This window comes from Cavia porcellus, unplaced genomic scaffold, assembly GCF_034190915.1.
Source record: "Cavia porcellus strain 051 isolate PalLab524CR breed Dunkin Hartley unplaced genomic scaffold, mCavPor4.1 scaffold_27, whole genome shotgun sequence".
NCBI classification, from domain to species: Eukaryota; Metazoa; Chordata; class Mammalia; order Rodentia; family Caviidae; genus Cavia; species Cavia porcellus.
This window is the reverse complement of record NW_026947510.1, coordinates 260945-285044: the sequence shown is the minus strand read 5'-3', so window position 1 is coordinate 285044 and position 24100 is coordinate 260945. Positions and strand designations below refer to the sequence as shown.

The 24100-nt window shown below is 48.3% G+C and overlaps 2 protein-coding genes across 3 annotated transcripts; both read right to left on the bottom strand.

Moving 5' to 3' along the window:
- Window positions 1-1604: 1604 nt before the first annotated feature.
- C1r (complement C1r) lies at window positions 1605-10567 on the bottom strand. The gene is made up of 11 exons (XM_005000636.4): window positions 10388-10567; window positions 9565-9793; window positions 8352-8544; window positions 7908-8054; window positions 7628-7824; window positions 7218-7365; window positions 6911-7032; window positions 5737-5815; window positions 5237-5392; window positions 3197-3271; window positions 1605-2648 (listed from the first exon to the last, which is right to left on the bottom strand). Coding segments are annotated over exons 1-11 (2124 nt in total). The 5' UTR covers window positions 10390-10567; the 3' UTR covers window positions 1605-1872.
- Window positions 10568-12605: 2038 nt separating this feature from the next.
- On the bottom strand, window positions 12606-19899 carry C1rl (complement C1r subcomponent like). 2 transcript variants are annotated; one of them, XM_003463233.4, is made up of 6 exons: window positions 19761-19899; window positions 19089-19317; window positions 17636-17825; window positions 16383-16505; window positions 16191-16265; window positions 12606-14484 (listed from the first exon to the last, which is right to left on the bottom strand). In XM_003463233.4, the coding sequence occupies exons 1-6, from the start codon at window positions 19841-19843 to the stop codon at window positions 13712-13714; spliced, it is 1473 nt and encodes a 490-aa protein (XP_003463281.1). In that variant the 5' UTR covers window positions 19844-19899; the 3' UTR covers window positions 12606-13711. The 2 variants fall into 2 exon arrangements, with proteins under 2 accessions (XP_003463281.1, XP_063093670.1); XM_063237600.1 differs by lacking the exon at window positions 19761-19899 and adding an exon at window positions 19468-19748.
- Window positions 19900-24100: the final 4201 nt, after the last annotated feature.

Here is a 24100-nt window from a genome sequence, read left to right as displayed (position 1 = left end):
TCTGGGCACTTGAAGAATAAGACATGTGTATCTTTAAAGGAAGGAAGCAGGAACTCAAAGGTCAGAGGTTGTCATTTGACTTGCTTGGAGATAGCTCTCATTATTAAAATAAGAGGAGCAGGATAGGATGGCTGATTCCTGTAATCCCAGTACTCCAGAGGTCAAAGCAGGAGAATTGTAAATTTGAATTCTGACTGGGCAACCTAGTGATTTAGAGAGAACTTGTCTCAAAATATAAAGGGCTGTAGGAGAGGAAACCTGTGTAACTCAGTGGTAAAGTGCCTGCCTAGCTAGCATGTTTAATGTCCCCAGTTAATCTCTAGTACAACAGAAACAAAAACAAAAACCAGCAATAAACATCTACTCCTTAAGTGTACCACATAGTATTTGTATATGCTGTTGTGTAGACTATGACAAAAGGTTTCCTTCTGTCGTTTCCTGAAATCCACAGTCTTGATATCCAAAATATTCTAAAGGTTGAAAGTGTTCTGATTAGATTTGGCACCAAGATTTATTTAGTGACAAAATCTGCCCCGAACCAATGGGTAGCCATTTAGAGATGTTATCTCAACTTACTATGAATGTTTACTTTTTTAAAAATCACTCATCTGTTTTTAATGACAAGGTGCTTTCCTGGGTCCTGTAGGGATGCTACAGGACTGGCGATACACAAGTTACATTTTGGAGACCTATTCAGTCTTAATGCCAAAAAGCACTCATGCTGGGAGGTCTTACAGAACGGTACGTTTGAGTTTGGAAACACTCATTGCTTGGGAATGTCTTAACCCTGAATGGTCTTTACTTATTGGATCTGGTAAAGCTGTGCAAGCATGATTTCTGCAGTAATACAAAGTTCAATTGTGATGCTTATTCCAAGTTTTAGACCCATTTTTGAATATATCTTAAAGAGTCCAAAAGATTTAAAAATATTGTTAATGATTCAACTTAACAAAAATTTCATACTATTCTTACCTTAAGGAACAGTGAGAGATTGGAAAGTGAACTGTTTTTTTTTTTTTTTTTTTTTTGTCTTTTTCCTTTTTGTCGGTACCGGGGATTGAACTCACGACTGCCTGCTTGCAAGGCAGGCACTTATACCGCTGAGCTAAATCCCCAGCCCCCGGAAAGTGAACTGTTAAAAAAACTTTTACATACAACTATGTTTGTGTGAGAACCAGGATTTTCTTCCTTTCAACCAAATGTAGGACCAGGGATATAGCTCAGTGGTACAATGCCTGTCTGGCAAATTCGAGGTCCTGAGTTTGATTCCCAGTATCAACAAAACAAAAAGAACAAAAAATCCACTCCTCAAATATAAAAATATACTGTTATCTTTACCTTAATTGTAAATGTGTACATAAATTTAATAGTTCTCACTGCCTCAGTAGATATTTTAACATGACCATATTAAACATTTTTATCTTAGATACTATTTTGGATTCATTTTAGACACTGTGATCTTTTTTAAATATATGTGCTGCCGAAGTGAGCTTTTTTTTGTACTGGGAATCAAATTCAGGACCTTGCACTCGCCAGGCAGGCACTGTGCTGCTTAGCTATATCCTTGCCCCTGAAGCAAGCATTACAATGTAATCTCTTTAAAATTTATTTGGAATGGGGTTTATTTATTTTCCCAAAGGTATAAAAACAGAAGAGGAAAATGACAGCTTGATTGGTAATCTTCTGCAATTCTTAGAGGAATGGAAGGCAGCCTTTTGGTAAAGAATGTGGATGGAATGATAGAAGAGAGAGTTTATTTCACACAGTATCTTTCTGCATCTGTGATTTTAATGAGTTCTTATTGGTGATCAACTGGTCAGGTGACTGCTTTTATACACTGTACCCTGGCTTTTGACCTATTGAATCCTGGGCTCAGTATTCCTCCTCACCCATTTCTTTCTTGATCCAATCCACATAGCTGAGTATCTTGGTGTAGAAACCATATCCATGGCCACACCCAATGCCCCAGGACACAATGCCCGTGGCCACCCAGCGATCTTTCTTGTGGTCTTTCACTACAAAAACACCTCCACTGTCCCCTTGGCAAGCATCTTGCTTTAAAGTTGGGCCCCCTGCACAGAACATGTTTTGAGAAAACACATCATCCCGTTTATGGCTCTGGAGCCAGCTCTCACATAATTGTCGCTCAGCTACAGGAATGCGAACAAACCTGAGGCTATCAGGAAGCCGATCCTCTGTTAACCCAAAGCCACTGACATAGCCCATGAGGCTGTGGTCATAGAAGGTCTCATTGTCCGGGAGGCAGATGGGGAGGATGTTGGGGCCCAGGGTGACGCTATTTTTCAACTCCAACAGGGCAATGTCCCCATCAAAATTGTTGGGCTGGTCCTGACGGTAGTCTGGGTGGATTCTGATTGAGTGGATAGGGTGGTTTGACAATTTCCTGAGCTCTTTCATATGTGTGTGGCCCAGTAATATCTCTGTGGACTGGTTATTGTCCTGCTTGATTTGTCCCTTAGGGTGCACGGTGTGGGCAGCGGTGAGGATCCAGCGGTCCCCCAGCAGGGCCCCACCCCCAGGGCTGGAGAGCATGGTGTACACCTGCCAGGGGAAGTTGCCCTCCTTGGCTCGCTGCCCACTGATGATGCGTTGCCTCTGCTCCACGGGGTGCACAGGTTTCCCGCACACTAGGGCAGGGGGAGAGGGTACAGGAGGTCAGAGGGAACAGGGCCATCTGCAGAGCCCCCGTGTTCTGCTTCCCTCTCCAGGTCACTCCATTCCCTTTCCCTCCCTCCCTTCCTTTTTTTTGTCTTTTTTGAGACGGGATCTCGCTATGCTGTTCAGACTGGCCTTGAGCTCACTTTGTAGCCCAGGCTGGTCTCAAATTTGCAACGCTCTTTCCTGAATGCTGGGATTACAGGCTTGAGCCGCTACGCCCGGCTTCTCCCTTCCGTTTGGTTTTTACTCTTTTCTTTCTTCTTCATTCCCACACCTGTCCTTTGGGCTGCCACTGGCTTCTTCCTTCGTTGTGGTTTATTTTTTCCTGGCATTTCTCTTGTGTTTTTAGTCCCTGACTTTCTTGCTGCTGCGAAGTTGCTGGAATGTCAGGATGAGTTGCTTTCTCTAGGGAGCCTCCCCATCCTTTTGCCTTATTCCTCCTCTCTGTCACCTCGCTTTATGCCACCTTTTCTGAGGCCCAGAGGGTTCCAGCCTGGCCTGGGAGGGTCGCACTCACCTGGCAGACACCGAGGGATCTTCTCCCCTTCCTGCTCGTTCTTCCAGGTGCCCTGGGCAGTGCAGGTGAACAGCCCTGGGGGAGAGGGCCACAGTCAGGGAGAGGTGACAGGCAAGAAACTGAATCCCAGAGCCTGGTGTGCACTAAGGGTTGGATGGATTAGAGCGGGAAGATATGGAGCCAGGGTGGGGAAAGGTCCAAGTTAACTGGTTCAAAGCTATGTGAATTAATACCAAAAACACTGAGAGTATTCATATATATATTTTTTGTCTTAATGTTAAGTTAAAAAAATCATAACACTTAAAATATGTTTGATATGAGGCTTATTTGTGAAAACAAAAATAAACATCGGAAGAAATGTATTCCAATCTTGAATCTTATCAGTGATTACACCTTGGCAGTGAGATTCTAGCTACATTTTCTGATGGTTGACAATATGCAATGCTTGTTCCTAGATACTTTAGCTGCATTTTTTTCATTTAAGTGCCACAGTGACACTTGAGGGTGTGTATTATTTTCATTTTATAGACGAGGAAATAGAGTTTAAATAATTCTTGTGAAGAGCCAGACGTGGAGTGTATACTTGTAATTCTAGCATTCTGGGAGATTGAGGCAGGAGGATCATAAATTTGACCTCTACCTGAGAAATTTATTTATTTATTTATTTATTTATTTATTGTTTCTGGGACTTGAACTCAGAACCTCGTAACTGGCCAGGCAGGAATTGCCCAACTGAGCTAAATCCCTTCTCACTTGGGGAATTTAGTGAGATCCTATCTCAAGAAGTAAGTAGTTCATCCCCAATAATAGGGGAAAAAATTTGCATGTGGCCACACAATCTAGTAAGGGTTGTCTGACTCTAAAGCCCAGCCTTACATGAATATCATATATAACCCAGGATTCATACTTGTCCCAAATCTGTTTCTTTTTGTTTGATTCTTTACTGGGGATCAAACTTACAACCTTGCACTTGCCAGGCAGGTGCTTATGCCACTGTGCTAAATCCCTGGCCTCTTTCTTTCTTTCACCTTTTTGAGACAGGGTTTCACTATGCAGTTCAGGCTGACCTTGAACTAACTTTTTTTTCATTTTTGAAGCAGGGTTTTGCTATGTAGTTCGGGTTGAACTCACTTTGTAGCCCAAACTGGCCTTGAACTTGTAGTGATCCTCCTGCCTCAGCTTCCCAAGTGCTGGGATTACAGGTGTGTGCCACCAATCCCAGCTTGTTATTGTTTCTTGAGACAAGTTCCTGCTGTGTATTCTAGGCTGGCTGAACTCTCTATGTAGCACAGGTTAGCCTCAAATTCTCAGCAATCTTCCTGCCTCAGCCTCCTAAGTGCTAGGATTACAGATGTGCACCAGCACAACCATGCCCAGCACAAACATGTTTCAATGAATGTGTTGTTTTTTCCAGTGCTGAGAGTTGAACTCAGGAATTCATGCTAGAGAAGAACTTTATTACCCAGCTATCCCCCCATTCTTTTTTGAAAAAGTTAAGCATATCTGTGGGGGTTTGAGAGCATCTAAATAAACCTAAATACAAAAACATCATGATATACCTGTCTGAGAGGGGAGAATGGTAGGGAACATTGTAACTGTGGTGTTACAATGGCAGTCACAGTGTTACCGCAGGCAGTTACATTGGCGGAGGTGTTAGTGGGGATGGTAGTGCTGGCGGTGATTGTAGTTTTGTTGACAATGATGGTGGAGATGGTGTTGGTATTCTTGTTGTTGGTGTTGGTATTGCAATGGTGGTGACTGTATTAGGATTGGTGCTGGCTGGAGGTGATGCTGGTGTTGTTACAGGTGGTAGTCGTGGTAGGTGGAAGGAAGTGACTCTAAGAGGTTCAAGTCTCCTTTTGCATCAATCAGGTGTCTTCTCCTTCAAATCTACTGTCTGCAGTAGGCCCCGAAGGCCTCTGAAGCCAAGGCTCTGGGCACCCACTTATTCTACATTCCCTTGGGGTCTTATTGGAAGCGCTCTCAGAGGATGTCTCTGAGGGTGTATAGGAGAAGACTGCCGTGGGTGTGTGTCCTTACCTCGCTCTGACTCATTGCTGCCAGCTCGGGTCTTCATTTTGTAATATGGCCCTCGGCAGTGGTACTGGATGCGGGACTCATAGACGTTCACCCCTTTGGTGGTGATGTACCGGAAGTCCCCATTAGGCAGGCTTCGGGGTTGTCCGCAGTCCCTGACTTGGAAAGAGTACAGGTAGGATGAGAACAGAGAACGTGTGTGTGAGTGTGTATGTGTGCACATGCACGTGTGTGCACTGTCTGCAAAATGGACAGAAATATGACCCAGTGAGAAATATGACTTTAGAGAACTGTGACCAGTGAGGATGGTGCTTGTGATCAGCGAAGTTGGGTAGTCTGTTCAGGTGTTGTGGAGTCTGTCAGTTCCTGAGAAGGGACAAGTATGGGGAGGTTTCTTCGGGGAAAGTCTTAGTTTGGACACCCTTTTTTCTTCTTAGCTCATATCTGAATAAAAGGGGGCTGGAGGGCCCTGGGGGCAGACATATCCCGGAATTGTGACTTACTCTTGCACCTGGGCATGGCACGATGCCATGTGCCATCGTCCTGGCAGACAGCTGAGAAGGACATCAGTGCCTGGTCCCCCTGTGTGAGCAGAGGTCAGAGAAGCCATGAGCACCAGAGACGCATAGCAACCTTTCCTGCCCGGACCATGCAGGAGCTGGAGCAGATGTAAAGACAGCTTCCAAACTTTCAGAACTCAACTCAGTGTCTGTCTCCTGACTGTGGCCAGCCCGCTTAGTCCAGAGCCACAGGGGACACTGAGTTACACAGCAGAAAGTCAGACCAAAGGCTAATTGGTGGACACAAAAATCTCCCCTCTAGTTTTTTGCCTACTTCCATTAAACTCCACAATTTGTAATTTTAAAACCACAGGCAGAATGAGTGTTTTGTTTTGAGACAAAAGACTTAGGCTTTTCCCTCTCTGGAGGGCCCTGCCAGCTGAGGCCTTCAACAGTCCTCTAGCCTACATTACAGTTTTCTTAAGGGCATGGCCTGTCCCAAAACATCACTGTCCTCCAGTCTTTTTCAGAGAGATGGAGTGTGTTCAGGCAGTGTGATCATAGACACACCTCGACTATCCAGGGTAAGATACTGATCTCGGCTAAGTGCTGCAGCAGTCCAGCAGACAGCAGGGACAAGACCCTGGAAAATTGGAGATTCCAATTGTACAGTTTTGGGAAAGTGTTTCAGTTTATGAGATTTTGTGACCATGGCACATAGATAAAACCATGTTCCATCCAGAGTCTGCAAAGCTGAGAGGGCGGCGAGTCTAATGTGAGACCCCTGGAGCGTATAAAGAGGCCGGGAGCAGGAGGTTGGGGTCCTAACCCTACCATACAAAATTATTTCCTGTTCTCAACTGTACTGTGAGTTATGGACAAGGTCAGTAGCTCTCAAACCTGGCTCTGTATCAGAATCACCTGAGTAATTTTAAATTCTAATGCCAAGGTATAGTCAGATGGATGAGAGAGTCATTCAGTAAGAGACTCAGACACTAATATTTTTAAAAACTCTCTGAGTGTTTGTGGTGTGCACTCAAGTTGGAGAGCTGGTCGACCAGCTCAACCTCTGTGGTTCTGCTGGATGTGAACCTGGAGCTGCTGTGGAGGGACCCACCTGGATTCCTCCCAGAAGATGGAGCCCGGGTGCCAGGTCCCCGCAGCCCTGGGATCTTACCTCAATGAGCTGGTAGCCTTTTTTGCAGGTGACAATAAAATAGTCCCGGAACTGGTACTGTGTCTGTGGGTTCTGGATGACGGTGAACTCATCTAGGGGCTTGGGCTGTGGGCACTTGATGACTGTTGGAAGAAACATGAATGTTTCAGAGCCACCAGTCATCCTTCACCCCAGTGAGGGAGGCCCTTGGGAGCCTTATTGTCAGATTTCATCTTTCTTTATTGATCTTGGTGCTAGGGGTGGAACCCAGGCTCTCATGCATGCTACAACGCTGCCTTGAGTGACACCTGCAGCCCACTGGCCTTACTTTCTGTGGTATAGTGCAACTTCCAGCCCCGGCTGTCCCCTGACTCGTCGGTGAAGAACAGCAGGTCAACAGCATTGCTGCGGGCGTCTAGTTCAGGAGGCCTTTGTGTCCCACAGAACTCGCCTATGTTCTTCCCGTTGGCGTAGATCTGATGGGAAAGGAGGGAGAGTTTGCCTTCCAGCTGGGGGATTTTTACACAGGGCTGAAATTTGCCTTGTGTATGTTTTCAGCTGGAGGTGGAAAGGACCCACTGGACTCCTGTGCAGGAACTTGCCCAGCCCTGAACCCAGGTGTGAAGCTGGTCACCTCTGTCTGGGTTGACCAGAGGATCCAGGAGGAAATAGGGATGAGAGGAGCCACTTGGATGTGAAAAGGAGAGGTTAGGAGGCCATTGGGTAGGATGGCTGTACCTGGAGTTGGTCATAGGGGCAGTGCACTTGCTGGTGGTCATCAATTTCAAAAGGCTCCAGGAACTTGAGGTGCAGGGTGAAGCCCCGTTCTACCCTGATGCTGTAGTTGCAGCGCAGATCTGGGGGGTATGGCTGGGGGTACTCCAGGCTGGTAATGTAGCCTGATGGCTCTGTGTACAGCTCGCTGCTGCACTCAGCTGTGAAAGCAAAGTCTCAGGGGTCACCAAGAGCCCAGCAATTTCAGCTCAGTGCCCCCTCCCCCAAATCTCACTTGACCCACCCTGGCAGGAGTGCCTGTCCTCCCTAAGCTCGTAGCCTGCCCGGCAGGAACAGAAGTAGCCACCGATGTAGTTGTGACAGAGGTGCTGGCAGCGGGGCTGGGAGTCATCCTCTATCGAGTTGCTCTGGGAAGCACATTCGTTGAGGTCTGCAGGAGATTCAGAAGGAAGGGTTGAATCCAAGCCAGAAAATTCCTGAAGGGCTCTGGTCTCAGAGAGGTCAGTCACTCACCAGAGGCCTAGAGACAACTCCATTCCCGGCTGCCAGGCCATCCGGGCCTCTCTAATGCTTCCTGGGAATTGCCCAGTCAGGGCACAGTCCAAGTTTGACAAGCCCCTTCTTTTGAGGGGAGAAACAAGGAAAGCCAGGCATTGGGCTCCTTTTGATTCAAAGTTTCCCTTTCTGCTAAGGCCAAGGAGAAGAGCTCCCCTCAGGCACAACTTACCCACAGCCTGATAATAGGCCCGGAAGCCCTTGTAGAACATGATGGCTCCACTCTCCTCGTTGGAGAAGTCTGTGTGGAAGGTCAGCAGCATCTTGTTTCCTTTGGACACAAATTCTTTCTTCCCTGGAGGGTTGCCCAGGGGGGACCCTAGCTGCCCACAGAACCTCCCAAGATTTTTCTTATCAGCAGAGATCTGGTGGGAGATGGACAAGGTGGAGGAAGAAGTCGGGCTGAGAGTTGGATCCCTCTCTGTACCCTAGAGTGAACTGTGCCCCACAGTGGCTCCAACTGGTCACTGCCTGCTGGACTCGAGGTGCTGCAGACATTCTGTGGCATCTGCGTCTTCCACTGACTGACTCTGCATGTCATCTGTGGCTGGGATGTCACCCCATCTCTGTTTTATGCCTGACCGCCTTACACCCCACCCCCCAGGTCACAGATCTCTCTCATCCCCAGCCCCCTGGGGCCTTCTTCCGCTGGCATCCTGGTGGTCTCTGCCTGGCTTTTATGGTTCCTTCACCAGGCTTGGACTGGGTTTCAGTTTCTGTCTTCTTTCTGTGCCCCACATGCTTATTCAGCCTCTCAATTCAGCCAGGCCTCTGGATGGATACGGCTGAATGCAAGCCCTGGAACCCAGCAGCCTCGCTTCCCTGTCTCTTCTCCTCAGAGATGCCCCCACTCCTCACCCTCCAGGCCACCAGGTCTCTGTTCTCTGTGCATGATGTGTCCTCGGTGCTAGGGAGCTGTGATGCTTCCCTATTATTTCATCCACCTCCAGGCTGTTGCCCGGGATGCTCAGGCATAGGCCCTGCTCGAACTCCTAGTCTTATCTTTACTGGATGTGAAAGACAGGGTGGGGAGGGAGTCTCCTTGGTGGATGCTGGGGGTGGGGATGGTGGGGACCTTGGTGCACGTTTCTCTTTCTGGTGTTCCTATTGAGGTGGGCAGTCATGGTCATGTTCTCATAGAAACAGGGAAACTGAGACACAGATGTTTCTCAAAGACTCCCAGAGAGTCAGCAGTGTGACTACTGTGTCTCCCCTTCTCTGTGTTTCTCCCTATGATGCTCACTGAGCACCCTAAAACTCGGAGGCACCTGATCTGTGGTGTTGAGTGGCTCATAGAACTCTATTCAGCCATCAGCTCCGTTTGGGGCAGTTGGAGCACAGGCCTTCTGCGCAGCATGCCCTCTGCCCTCCAACCTGGCCCCTACCTTGACATAGTCATAGAGACAGCCTTCTGAAGGCTCCAAGTCAAACTGCTGGAAGACGAGCTTCACCCTGTATCCTGGGGGCACTGTGATGATCGTGGTTGTCTCATAGTTGTTGGGGTAAGGTTTCGGGTACAGAGGGGAAGTCACCTCCCCAAAGAACTTCTGAGGGATGGGGACGGAGCCTCCCACCCTGCAAAGCAGGGCTGGCGCCAGGAGGAGCAAGAGCCACCTGTGGAAAGGAAGGAGGTGTCTGCAGGGCTGGTGGGGAGCACCCAGAGCTTCTCTCTGGCTGTGGGAGACCCATGGAGATGCCCAGGGAAGGCGGGGCACCTCTGCAGCTTCTGCCTTGAGTTCCCTCCGGGGCAGTGTCCAGTCCAGAGGTTGCATGTTCCCATCATGCTCCCGCCCCAGCCCCCCTCACCACCTCTTTTTCCCGGAATGGGACTGGCAGGGGACCAGAGCATGGGACGGGGCATGGAGGGCATGGCTCTGGGAAAGGGATCCCGCATGTGCAGCAGAGCCCTCTGAGAGAAGCCCTCCATGGGGCCTGGGAAATTGGGGTTCCTCCTGCTGAGCAGGGTGAGGGTCCCTTCCCCTTGTACCTCCCTGTTACGAGCCCAGAGGAAGAAAGGAAAGGCAGCGTCAGCTCTGTGTCCCCTCAGGACAGGTGCCTGTGTTGGTGAATGAGTGTGCCTGAGTGTGTGCTGGCACAGACAGGGTATGCGGGGAGGGGAGGGCATCCCTGGCTCCTGCCTGAGTCTGCGGCCGCTGGCCTCTTGTGCCCGGCCCTTCTTCCCACCTCGGTGTCCCCAGCCTTACTCACATTTCCCAGGCCTGCTTGTTTTTGGGTCCTTGGCTGTCTTGACAGCGTATTCATTCACCAAGCCTTTGAGGAAGATAGCAGCCCTGCAGAGCAGTAAAGGGGAGGGGTGACTGTGGAGGTGGAGGGGGACCATTCCCGGAGGAATGAGGGAATGAACTATTTGCATAAACAAACCAAACCAAAAAAAAAAAAATCTGAGTTTCTTTAGTTTTGGTTTTGATAGTCCTGTTGGTGCTGCCACCTGCTGGTCTGTGTGGGGAAGGGAGGAGCCTAGGTCTGAAGCTCTAGGCCTGGGGAAACCTTTGGGTGGAGGTTCAAACTCCTCAGCTTGTAAATCTAATCATCATTTCTTTCTTCTTCCCCCTCCTCTTCCTCGTCTTCTTTTTCCTCCTATTCTTCGTCCCACATTAGCCCACATTAGCCTCGACCTTGAGGAGATCTTCCTGCCTCAGCCTCCCGAGCACTGGGATTATAGGTATATGCCACCATACCTGGCTAATCAGCGTTTCTTCAAAGACTTTCCTAGCAGCTGCTGCAGTGTTTTCAAGGTTCCTAAGCATAGGGCAATGGGGACCCCAGCTACTGCTTTGGGTGTTCCTGCCAGGGTGGTATCTAGTCCAGGAGTCTGGGGCCTTAGACGTGCTTCCAAAAGTTTTGATCCCATTCTTCCTGTCCGTAGTCACCCCGCAGCCCTAGCCCAGGAAAGGCTGGGGCTCAGTGTCTGTGATGAAGTGGTAGGAATAAGGGGACACTGGAGGACATTTGGGAGTAGACAGGGAGAAGGGGTTTTGTTCTCCAGGGACACTTAGTCCTAGAGGAAAGGTTGTAGTGTCAGAGGATGCTAAAGCAGGGCACAGGCTTGCTGGTAGACCAGGGTCTTAGAGCTATCAGTGTGGCACTCTGTGTTCTCAGCATCTATTCTGAGACCCAAGGATCACATTACTCAGTGCTCAGCAAAAAAGTGCAACTGCAGAGCAAAAGCAAGTTGGGCTTTTTTGAGGGGAATTCAGGTCCCCAGGACAGCTCTCCTGTCCACTGGGAGGCAAGGTCCTGCTTTAGGATTTTGCCTTTTTGGGAGTGTTTCTTCAATTCTCCATGGTTTCAGTGCTCTCTGGCACTTTTCAAGCAGGCCTCTGGGTTCCTACACACTTGTAGGCTGATTTCCTTCTATGATGAACCCCCTGACCCATCTCCCCACCTGCCTACTGTTTCATGTACTGGGCACTATCTAGGACTCACAGAGACAGAGGTGTCCCCATTTGGCACTGGCTGTGTCCTCATAGAATGTGCTAGACAGGAGGCACATAGAGGATGCATGAATGACCAACGTTTGGAGGAGTCTCCAGCCAGTGATTCATGCTGAGGGACAGATCGGATGGCAGGGCTGACTTGACAATTGATCAGGACATAAGCCACTGCACTGTCAGGTCAGGAAAGACAAAAGACAAGTAGGAGGAAACACATCAGATCAGAAGACGAGGGGGAAAGGAATCTCGTCTGGCTAACAGCACTTTAATATGCTGATAGCAGAGTGTGTGTGTGTGTGTGTGTGTGTGTGTGTGTGTGTGTGATATACAGGTGCAGACAGGAGACAGGGCAGGGAAGAAGGAGGTAGTGGAAGAGGGTAAGTTTTAACTGAAGTTTTCTCTTCCATGGGGGGGGGGCGAGGTTCGGGGTTCTGCTCTGCTGTGATGTTGTATGACTTAAAATTGACAAACCAGGACTTCACCAATTCAAGCCCAGCTTCACTCTACTCTGCCCAGCCACTCAAACCTTAGTTTGAGGTGTAGTCATAGAAAAATTGCACCAATGTTTGTTTTAAGCTGACATTACACTGTTCATTTCTTCTAGGGGAAAAATTTCTCTTTTAAAGCAATGGTAGGTTTTCTGTGGAGGTATCTCTGTACCAATCTCTCTTCTGTATCTATACTCTAGATTTGTATAGCTATACATACATTTATATCTCTAAGTGTAAATTTAGATCTATACATTTAGAGCTAGAATTGGATCTACAGATATATATATATATATATATACACACACACATATACAAAAGTATAGACATATGTTTTTGTATTGAAGAAACTTAATTTTTAATAAAAATACTTTTTTCAGGAATAAAAATAATTAAAATAAAATAAAAATGTCATATGCTCATTAAATAACACCTAAGCTAAATAAACAAATGGTCCTTATCATATTCCATTAAAACAATCTCTTAGTATTTTAAGAATATTTTTAATAGTTCTTTGAACTGTGCATAAATTTAAAAAATAGCAGTAATCACATATATGCACATTTTTTTTTTTTGAGACAGGGTCTCCCTTTACAGTTTAGGCTGGGCTTGAGCTCACTATGTATCCCAAGACGTCCTTGAGCTCACAGTGATCCTCCTGCCTCAGCCTCTGGAGTTCTGGGACAGGGTGCACCATCACACTTGGCCAATGATAAATTTAATCTTTGATTATCCAGCAGGTTGGCTCTCAATGCTAACAAATTCACTGTCTTCTTTGATTTGTGATATTCGTCAATGACACCAGCCAGTGTGTCTGTGGTAAGTCCCAGGCAGGTACCAGGGCCCTCAAAACATCTGCATGGGTGGGAAGGCAGGCAATGTCCACTTCATAGAAGCAGGGCATCCAGGGAGAGAATCTGTAAGGACGCAGGGATCAGCACCGGGCAGGTAGGGCCTGCAGACAACGGCAGAGGCATCACGGACACTGGGGCAGGGAAAACCACCTCTGTGGTCACTGTCACAAGTTAACATATCTTCCTGAATAGCAGCTTTCTTGTCTGAAACCATGGACAAAAACACATCCTTTGCAAACATATGTGAGGATGAGGAGAATTATATGAAAAAAACTTGCTTGTCAAGTGGGTGAAACAAAGCAGGAGAAATTACTGTTGCCTGTAGGAGTTGTGGTAGGTGACGAGCCAACAGTTTGAATATCTGAAGGGCAATTAAAGGCTCTTTGGAATATTTCAGAAACAAAATGCCATGAGGATCTGTTTGTCTGCATGCCTTCCAACAGGGGGTGAGAAGGCCTCTCTTCCACAGGTAAATACAGAAAAGTTGCATGCAGGGGTGGCTGCGAGACTGCCAAGTGACAGCTGCTTAGCTGCGCAGGGCTTCCCTTTAGCAAACACACCTGAAGGCAGCTTGGAGCGGGTGGGGCCATGGGGTGCTGCTTCCTACTAGGCTGAGAGGAGGAGGGAGGGTTTCTCTACAGTGCCTCGTCACAGCAGTGACTTGAAGGGCTCATCCTTCACTCCCAGATCTCGACATCTCCAGTGCTGGTCAGTCCCTGCCCGTGAGCCCCACACTCAGTCCCTGCCACCCATCACTCCCTTGATCCAGTCTACGTAGTTGAGCACTTTGGTGTAGAAGCCGTACCCCTTGCCGCACCCGACACCCCAGGACACGATGCCTGTGGCCACCCAGCGATGGGCATGACCATCCCACACCACATAGACGCTACCACTGTCCCCCTGGCAGACACTGCTCGTCTGCGTATTGTCCTCCACACAGAACATGTTGTCAGTAAACACCTCCATCCGCTGTCTCTCCCGGAGCCAGGCCTCGCAGGTCTCCCTGGGGGCCACTGGCAGCCTGGAGTACTTCAGCTCGGTAGTGAGCCAGCCCATCTGCACGCCAAAGCCGCTGACATAGCCCCACAGGCCGCTGCGGTACAGCGTCTCAGTGTCCGGCAGGCAGACCGGGAGGAGGTGGGGGCCCAGGGGGACACTGTGCTGCAGCTCCAGGAGGGCGATGTCCCCATCGAAGTTGTGGGACTCGTGCTGGCGGTAGTCAGGGTGCACCGTGACCCTGCGGACGGGATAGTTCCCCAGTCGCAGCATCTCATCTATGTGCGTGTGGCCCAGGAACACATCCACGCTCTGGTTCTTCCTGAGAGAGGCGCTGTCCTTGGGGTAGATGGTGTGGGCAGCAGTGAGGATCCACCTGTCGCCCAGGAGGGCCCCGCCTCCACGGCCATGGATGACTGTGAAGGCTTGCCAAGGGAAGCTGCCCAGGGGGGCTCTGGAAGGGCCGGGGTTCCCGGGGTCCTGGGCGAGGGGTGTGACTGGCCGTCCACACACTGAAAGAGAGAGGACAGAGAAGCACTGGATCAACTCTGATGTGACTGGGTATGCATCCTGCCTGAGGCCAGGCAGCAGGTGCCCGAATGAGCACACAGTTGGGGCTGGCTCTGCAGGTCTCCCCGTCCTCCCTCTTTGGCCACTCCTTAGACTCTTGGTGGGACTTTTCTCAGGCCACATCCTGTGTCGGGTGGTTTATCATCGGTGCCTCTGTGTTTGGTGTCTCGCCCTCACTTAGAGTATCTCCCACACCACCCTCCCTCCAAGCCACTCCCTGAGCTCTGGCTTTCAGGCTACCCCTGGAGTTCTCTGCTGATCTGAGTGCATTAAGAAGGTAAAGCCCACCTGTAATTCCAGCACCTGAGGGGTTGAGGCGGGAGGACTGTAAGTTCAAGTTCAGCCTGGGCAACTTGGTGGGAGAATGAGACCCTTTCTCAAAATTAAAAATAGAAAAAGGGGTCGGCATGTAGCTCAGTGCAAAGGCTCATGGATTCAGTCCCTAGTGCTGCATAATCAGAAATGAAACAAAAAATGGTCTTCAAAAATGACAGACTTGTACCCTTGTATTGCTGGTGAAATGTGAAAAGGTGCCACTGCTATGGAAATATAATCTGGTGGTTCCACAAAACACTGAATTACCATGTGATTCATCAACTCCACTCCTAGTTGGATACCCAAGAGATCTGGCAATGTAGGTCTATACAAAAACTTATATAAAAATGCTTGTTTTAGTGCTACTCATAATATGTACAACCAGAATGTCCATCCATTTAGGAATGTGTACACAAAGTGTGGTGTATACATACAAACAGGGGTATTATATGGCCATAAAAAGAATGAAGTGCTGCTACCTGCTATAACACGGGCAAACCCTGGCAACACTGTGCTGCACTCAGACACAAGGGTCACATATTGTATGATTCCATTTGTGTGAAATGTGCAAATTAGGCAAATCCATAGAGACAGAAAGTAGATTAGCTGTAGCCAAGGACTGGGGGAGGAGGGAGTTGGAGATCTGGGGAATTTTAGGGGCAGGGTGATGAATGTGTACTGGAATTAGTGGTAATGTTCCTACAACATTGTTAACACACTAGAATTCTCTGAATTGTATACTTTAAAGTAGTTGAAATGATGAGTTTTATCTGAATAAAAAAATTTAAGGTAGATGGCTAAAGTGTGGCTCAGTGGGAGAGAGTTTGTCTGGTATGTGGGAGGCCCTCGGTCCAGTCCTCAGCCCACACCTGTACTCCCCAAAGAAAACAGAATGTGGCAACCAGGAAGGGAGTTTGAGGGCAGGCTCAGAGCCCTGTGTGTGTCTAAAACACAACATACAAAAGGTCTTATGTTATTTTAACTCTTCTCTCCTTCACTTGATCACCTGATTAAATCCCTCTTGCTTTACTTCCCTCAGACTCTTTTTTTGGGGGGTCTTTTTGAGACAGGGTCTCACTATGTAGTCCAGGCTGGTATTGAACTTGTAATGATCCTCCTGGCTCAGCCTCCAAAGTTCTGGGATTACATGTGACACTACATCTGGCTGCCTCAGACAATCTTTGCTGTTGGAAGAATAAGGGATGAGCCCCTCCTCTCTGCTCATCTCCCCTTTCTACCTGAGGCTCTCCTGCGGGCCCTGTAGTCTGTGCATCCCGTTGAGGCTTACTGGGGACCTGGGCCTTGGAAAAGCACTACGTGGAGAACTACTTACCAGGCACACACTGAGGACACTTCTGCTGGTCCTGCCTGTCCTTCCAGGTCCCCAGGACTGGGCAGCTGGGCACCCCTAGGAGTAAAATGTGGGGAGACATAGAACAGGCTGACAACTGGAGGACACTGGACTGACAGAGTAAGCACTCAGAGGGTCCAGGCAATGGAACTGTTTTCCTGCACGGGGACTTACCAGCAGGTACTGCTTGGTAATAGGGCTCCTGGCAGTAGGTGTGGATGTCCGAGGGGGTGGCTCCAGGTGTGAGGGGGCCTGTAGAGCCCCCACTGGCCTGGCTGAGGGGCTGGCAGCTCAGAGCTGTAGAAAATAGCAGTCATTAGAACTTCCCTCAGACTTGCAAAGTGTCAGGTTCTATTTAGTTTGACCTGCACAGTGATTGCAAAGCGAAGCAAAGCAAAGCAAAACAGTTGAACAAGATTTTACCATGCAGATTGTAACACTTAGAATTTGAAAATAACTGTGATTAGCAGAGTATGGGAAAATAAATACTTTCATATGTGATTTGTGGGAGTGAGTATAAATTAGTGAAAAACATTTTGGTGAGAAATTCAGCAATAATCACAAGGAAAAAGGTACAGACTTTTTACTTTTTATAATTATTTTTCATTTTTTGGTACCAGGAATTGAACTCAGCACCTCTTGCTTGCCAGGCAGGTGCTGGTGTTGCTGAGTTATATCACTGGCCCCAAAGGTAAAGACTTTTTAACCTACAATTTCAGTTTCCAAGAATATTCTCACACATATGTGCAAAGATATTCACAGCAGCATTGTTTTTGGCAACAAAATATCTGTCAGTGGGAGATCAGCCTGGGAAATTTAGCAAGTCCTTGCCCTTGTTTTTTGTTTTTCTTGTATTGTCTTTTTGAAACAGGGTTGGCTATGTGGTTCAGGCTGGCCTGGGGCTCACTTTGTAGCCCCGGCTGGTCTCAAACTTGCAATGATCCACCTGCCTCAGCTTCCCAAGTGCTGGGATTACAGGAGTTAGCCACCATACTTGGCTATACAGAGAATATTTAAAATATAAAAATTTATTATGGTTAAAGACATTTTACCATTAATCCCCCTCCAAATATCCCCCCTTCTAACACATCATCTCTTCCTCCTCCCTTCTCCCTTTTTTTCCCTCCTCCATCCCTGCCAGTATTGTTACAGTGTGCCATTTGCCCGAGGACTTGAACCCAGGGCTTCATACAAGTTAGGCAAGGGCTCTACCTTCTCAGTCCTTTTTTGACGTCTCTTGATCTGCAGACATTGGGTCTGTAAATCATCCTGGATTAATTAAGCATCAAGGAGCAATGGCTGCTCTTGAACTGGGTGGGGTTCCTGCACCCTCAGCCCAAACTAGAGCTTCCATTTGTGGCTTCAAGAAAGCAGGCATCATAGCTGGGAACAGACACTCTTTCCTTGAACTCTCAGGAGAGACTCACCCACAGCTTGGTAGACAGCCAGGAAGCCTTTGTGGAGGTGGGTGGGCTGCTCCTGGGAGGAACTGTGTGCACGGAAGGTCAGCCGCAAACTCCTCCCAGAGGACAGGAACTCTCTCTGACCAGCAGGGCTGTCGAAAGGGGAGTCCTGTTGACCACAGAGCTGGTGTGGAAGCATCCCACTGCCTGAGATCTGGAAGGTGGAGCAGGTAGATGTGAGATGAGCCTACACACTGGTGGTCACAGGATCATATCTGTTGACAACCACTACCCCGTCTAGAAGTGACCTGGTAAGCGCTCAGGAGCTGCGGGATCTTCCTCAAGTAGCTTTTTTTTTTTTTTTTTTCTTTTTTTGAGACAGGGTCTTGCTATGAGTTCAGGCTGGCCTTGGGCTCACTTTGTAGCCCAGGCTGGTCTCGAACTCCCAATGATCCTCTTGCCTCAGCTTCCTGAGTGCTGGGATTACAGGAGTGTGCTACCACACCCAGCTTCGAGTAGATTTTGTTTTCACATTGACTCCCAAATTTCTTCCAGGATGACCACATGCTCAAATATCTCTAGCTTACTATAATTGTTGTGTAAGAGCCATCATATTTTCCCTCTCTCAAGGACTCCTTGAGAACCCCAGGGTTCCTGCAGAAGTCTCTGCTCCTAAGGCCTTAGAAGACAGAGCCTGCTTCTGCTCCGCTCATCACAGAGTATCTAAGAGCAACACGATGCTTCCAGCAACACAGCTGCCAATCTACAGATTCAGTGCCTCCCCTCTGGCCGCTCTGCTCCCACACAACCTCATCCCAACACCTTCCACTGTGCTGGGTAACTTTCTGTGTCCAGCATTAGTTAAAGACAGCCCTGTAGGGCCCTGTAGTTGAATTATAAATCCAGGAAGAGAAAGTAAAGAAAGCAGACACTGAGAAATTATTAAAGAAATAATGCAAGCTATTTTCTGAATCAAAGGATAGAATAAATTACTAAATTGCCCAGGGTGGCTTGAGTTTGTGATCTACCTGCTTCAGCCTCCCAGAATGCTGGGATTACTGGTGTGTACCATGACACTGCACCCTGTGGGAAGTTTTATAGTGCCTCCTTCGAGGTGAACTCAGTCTTAACTTGGTATTTAATCTGTTGTTATTATCTGTGCCCAGCTTCCTAACTGGAAAAAGCAGGTTCTCAACACAACTTGATGTATGCACCCCTGAACTTTTGTACTTTATATATCTACAATTTTTGTGTGTCCTGTTGCAGGTCTTTAAAACACAGGGCCTATCCTGCACCTCTCCCTTGATTATGGAGTCCAGATTGTATGGGGCAGGCAGAGGTGCTGGAGGGAAGCTGTGCATGGGCAGATCAGCACCTCTCCCAGGGAAGCTGAACCCCAGGCCCCTGATGTGGGCTCTTCATTCTTCCTCTAGAGGCTGACTCAGGGCCCCAGATCCCCTGAAGGACCCCAGCTCACTGTGACAGAGTCTCCTTCACAGTCCCGGGATGGCTCCAGGTCGAAGTCCTGGAAGACCAGTCTCACAGCCAAGCCCCTTGGAGCCATGATGTCAGTGCTGCTCTCCTGGCCTCTGGGATAGGGCTCTGGGTACCCGGGAGATGTCAGCGGTTGGGGTAGCTGCCAGGCCAGCAGCACAGAGCCCTCTGTGGGGTAAGCCTGGAGGACTCCCCAGAGCAGCAGCCAGCACCTGTGAGTAGTGGGGACAAGATGGTGATTGAGAGGCCTGGCAAAGGCAGGGGATCTGGGAACTTCCTGTCCACTCTGTCCATTTCCTGTTTTATTCCTCAGTTCCAATGGGCTCCTGCCCAGCTTGGGCCCAGGTCTGTGAGTGTCTCACCTTCTGAACACATCACTGCTGTGCCTCTCCCAAGTTTCATCCAGATGGGAGGGCTGCCTCCTGCCTCAGCCAGCCCAATACCATCCTGGCATTCCAGGGAGCCAGGAGGGCTCAATGGAGGGATAACGAAATGTTTCCTCCCTCAGACGAAGAAGGCTGCCAGAAGCCACAGGCGAATTTCAGATCCTTCTGGAGTATCTGCTATGTGTGCATGTGTACACACACGGACGCTGTGTTCTGCTCTCTCTTGTCCCACCCCTCTCCTTCTCTGGCCTTCTCCTGGGCACACTCACATCTTGCCTGGGCAGCTCGAGGAGGGAGGGTTTCTCCAGAGATAGTTCCCCCACGCTGAGACCAGACATCTGGAACCCGACATCTGGAACCTCTAGAGGACGTGGCCTAGGCCGAGAACAGGAGGTGGGGCTGGGGAAGGCCCTGAGGGGAGGAGGGAGAAGTTACTGGAAATAAGTTAAGCAACTCTCCAGTTTCCTTTTCTTAACTGTCTGAGTTGAGTGCCACCTGCTGCCCAACACAGGAATAACCGACTGCAGCTTGGAGAAATGCACACTGTATCTCCCACACCTTGAAGACCCTTTGTACTTGACTCTTTTGTACTACTTAAAACTGATGTTAAAAACCTGATTTTCACCGTGTGCCTGTGTCATAGGTGGCATGGTTCTTCCTTTTGAGTGGGCTCCTTCCGTCTGTCCCACTCATTTATATAACCAACCAGCCTCCCCTACACCTGAAGGTAGATCTATGAACGTGAGCCTTCCCCTCCTCTCCACCCTCACTAAGGATAGCTGGGAGTCTTGTGAACTCCCTACAAGCTCTGGAGACTCTTTGTCATGCAGGCTGAAGGCCATGGTACAGCCCAGGGCCAGGATGTGGTTGTCCTTGTGTGGGGAAGCCAACACTTAAACATGAGAATCCAACATGTGAGACTACAGTGTGTGATGGACAGTGGGAGGATGCTGCCAGGGACATGGGGCTGGAGAAACAGCTCGAGGGCTGTGTGTCCAGCTGGTGACTGCAGGTCTTGCGGGTTGGGACAGGCAGCCAGGCCCCTCTGTTTGCAGCACTGGCACCCTGCGGTTGTCTCCAGCCAGATGCAACACAGGAAGTGGCTGTTGCTCTATAGTTTCCAGTCTGGACAGGAGAAGCAGAAGTAACAACCTGAGAAACCGTGGACACAGATGCAGGCATGGGCCATCGAGTGTCGGCACGTAAGGACCAGCTCACGTGTCCACATCTGGGAGCAGGGAGGAAGGGTGAATCAGGAGTTATTGACAAGCGCCCTGGAGCTATGGAGAGGGCGGAGCCAGCTTTCGTTTCTGAATTCAGCATCACTGAGGCTTCTGCTCCCCTTCATCTGTCTGGGGCCACAAGTAGGTGCTAGGAGAGGCTGAGATGCTGCAGCTCTGGACCCCTGAGTCACCCCCTGAACTCTAAGCCATGTAGGTGAGGTTTCCTCTCATTGCGTGAGGCTGAAAATTGCTTGACCATAACAGAAATTTCTGTTTATTCCCTTAACAAGAAGCCTGACTAAGACTGAAAGAATCTGAACTTAATGCTTGAGCCCTTGCTTTTGTAAAAAGAAGCCTCTGGTTTAAGCTAAGACAAGTTAACTGCCTACTTGAAAAAAAAATCACTCTTTGGAAGAACACCATTGAAACTGTAGTTTTCTTAAAGTATCAACCACTAAGCTATGGCTTGAAAGTTCATGTGTTGGACACTTAATCCCCAAATTCATGTGTTAGTGGCATTTGGAGATGGAACCTTTGGGAGCTAATTAGGGTGAGGTGAGGATGGGCCCCATGATGGTATTGTGGGTTCATAAGAGGAAGGACCTGAGGTGTCACTCTTGCTTTGTTCCATGATGTGATCCCTCAACCATGTGTGGTGCAGTAAGAAAATCCCCACCAGAGGTCTTTCCCATCTTTGAGGATGTGAGAAATACATTCCTTACTTTGTAAATTATCCAGATTCCTGTATTTTGTTATAGCAACAGAAAATGTACTGAGACATACCATGTCTAGGATGTGATCCAAGGTTACTCAAAGTATGGAGGAAAATCAAACCATGATCATAAGAAAAGTAACAGAAATCATCCTCCCAAATGACCCAAATGTTAGAGTCAGTACAACAGGATTGTAGCACATAAAGAAGCGAAGAAATTGGGCATGATCACACTTTTCTTTAATCCCAGCACTTAGGAGGCTGAGGCAAGAGAATTGGTAGGAGTTCAAGGCCAGCCTGGGCTGCATAGTGAGATTTTGCCTCAAAACAAAACAAAATAAAACAAAACAAAACAAAACAAAACATAACCGTTTGAGGCAAAAATTATGCCACTACTGTGGGGTTTAGAACACATTACATGAGAACTAGGTGTAAGGCGAGGGTGGGGTGTAGAATCCCACTGTTACTCAAAGTGGTCAGTGTGGACTCTAGGTGTAGGGTTCACACAGATTCTCAGTGAGGGACTTTCTGTGGAGCGATGGCTTCTCATGCACGGCCTGGGATGCCCTGGGATCCTGAAGATCTTTTGCGGGGAGGCCTGACTTCAAAATGATTTTCACAAAATTGTTAAAACATTTACTTTTTTCTCTCTCATGAGTTCACAGAGGAGCAAAGCACAGGCTGCCTGATGTGTGCTGACTCATTCTCTGATCATGGGTGGAAGCTATGCTGTCTATCGCTGTGTTTTACTTTTTCCATTGTAATTTCCAAAGCAGTGACTATGAATAGATACAAACTTATAGAACCAAAGCTCTTTACGGTTCCCAATCACTTCTGAGGGTGTAAAGTTGAAACCCTGCTGCCAGTGACAGAATGAGGGAGGCAAAGAGGTTTAGCAAAAGGACCGTGTGTAAATCAGAGCAGACCTGGGAAGTCTGGACTGTTTTAATTTTGGGGAACTTGTTTCTGAGAGGGTGTACTGTTAGAGATCAGCTTTATGATGGGTTTCCTGGGATGTGGACTTTTCTACTAAACTGGTTTAGCCCTAGCAAACCAGGGCAGTTTGTCACCTTATTTGAATAAGTCAGTGGTATCTTTTAACCCCCTTTCCCATATCCAAATGTGAGTGCCAAAGTCTCATGCTGGAATCTATGTTGAGGCCCCCAAATATACTTACAAGAACTACGTAAGTAAAGGAAGCAAGCTATAAAATTATCAATTACACTGTTCATGAATATAGAAAACATCTACAAGAAAAATTTAAGACTGTAGGGTTATGGATCATGTAAAGGATGTAAAATTTCTATAATATTATTGAGTCATGTCAGTAGTTACAAAGTAAGTGTATTTACAATTATAATTGTGACTGATTGCTTCTTTCTAAGTCAGGCAGGAGTGGAAGATGTTAAAAATGATGTGAGACCCTGGCTCTGGGGGCTTCTTTAGTGAGTGTGGTTAATGAAGAACATTTGTCCTTGGGCACAATTTAAATTGGGTGTGGATCCTCTCACACTGGGTAAGTCAGGACGAGGTGCTCCGGACCCCAAGAATAAAAACATTTCCATCCCTTCATCTCCACCCGATCTTGCCCCTTCCGAGTTTACATCTGGGGCCACTGCATTTTATTTCTCATTAACTGTACAGGGGCGAAGGGCAGAGACAGGGGCTGCACGGAAAATACGGACAGTACGAGGGTGTACGCTTCAGTTTTGGGTTTTTACTTTTGGTTTTCTTTTCAAAATCCTGTTGGTGCTGCTACCGGCTGTCCTGTGAGGGAAATGGCCCCACAGCAGGGCCCAGGTGTTCCTGGACGGGAGGCTTCTCTTCAGCCCTCATTTAGAGATTTGCTCTCTTGGGATCTCACCAGCCACAGGAGCCCTTGGGCTTAGGGTTGATATGACATCGGTCAGTGCTCTCCCTGGTTTCCCTGCCTGGAGAGGCTCTGTCCCAGCCTGGGCACCCTGGGGCCTCTATCAGTGTCAGGTAGGGAAGGAGATACAGGAGAGCCGTGGGCGTGGAGGGGCCTGAGTCAGCTCCCTGAAAGCCAGGGATTCTATCCAGAATACAGATGTCACTCAAGGATGCAGGGGACATGGGTGACCTTGATGAAATTTGGGGTTGCAAATCTCAGGCTTGCAAATTAAGTCCTTGACTTCTGTAGGTTCTGGACAGTCAGACAGGGGGTAAATCGGCCCAAAGTGGGCACAGCTGCAAATCTCAGCTCTCAGGTCCACTCTTCCTTCCCTGACAACATCTTCCCAGTATCAGTGAATCTTGCCCCTCCTTGCAGTGCTTTTCAAGGACTGCACCCTCTAGTCCTCAAGATGACACCAGAAGCAAACGTGGGCCCTTTATGATAGACTCTGCTCCTCTTTTTACTTCTCTCTGTCCTTTTCTGCCATCCTGGTGATCTTGTGGTGTCCCAAACAGGCGTAGCACAGTGGTGAAATGCATTGATTCTGCCATGTTCACCAGGTTCAAAGCCAGGTGCTGCTACTTAGGAGCTTTGTGGATATGGCTGACTTGAATAGCTGTCCAGTGCCACTGGGCACAGGAGGGCAATGGAACCCACATGACAATGTCGTTAGGATTACATGGAGTTACAACGGAAATTGCTTAGGTGAGTGCCTGGAGTTTGGCAAATAGAATATATCATTATTTTCTGAGAAAGGTA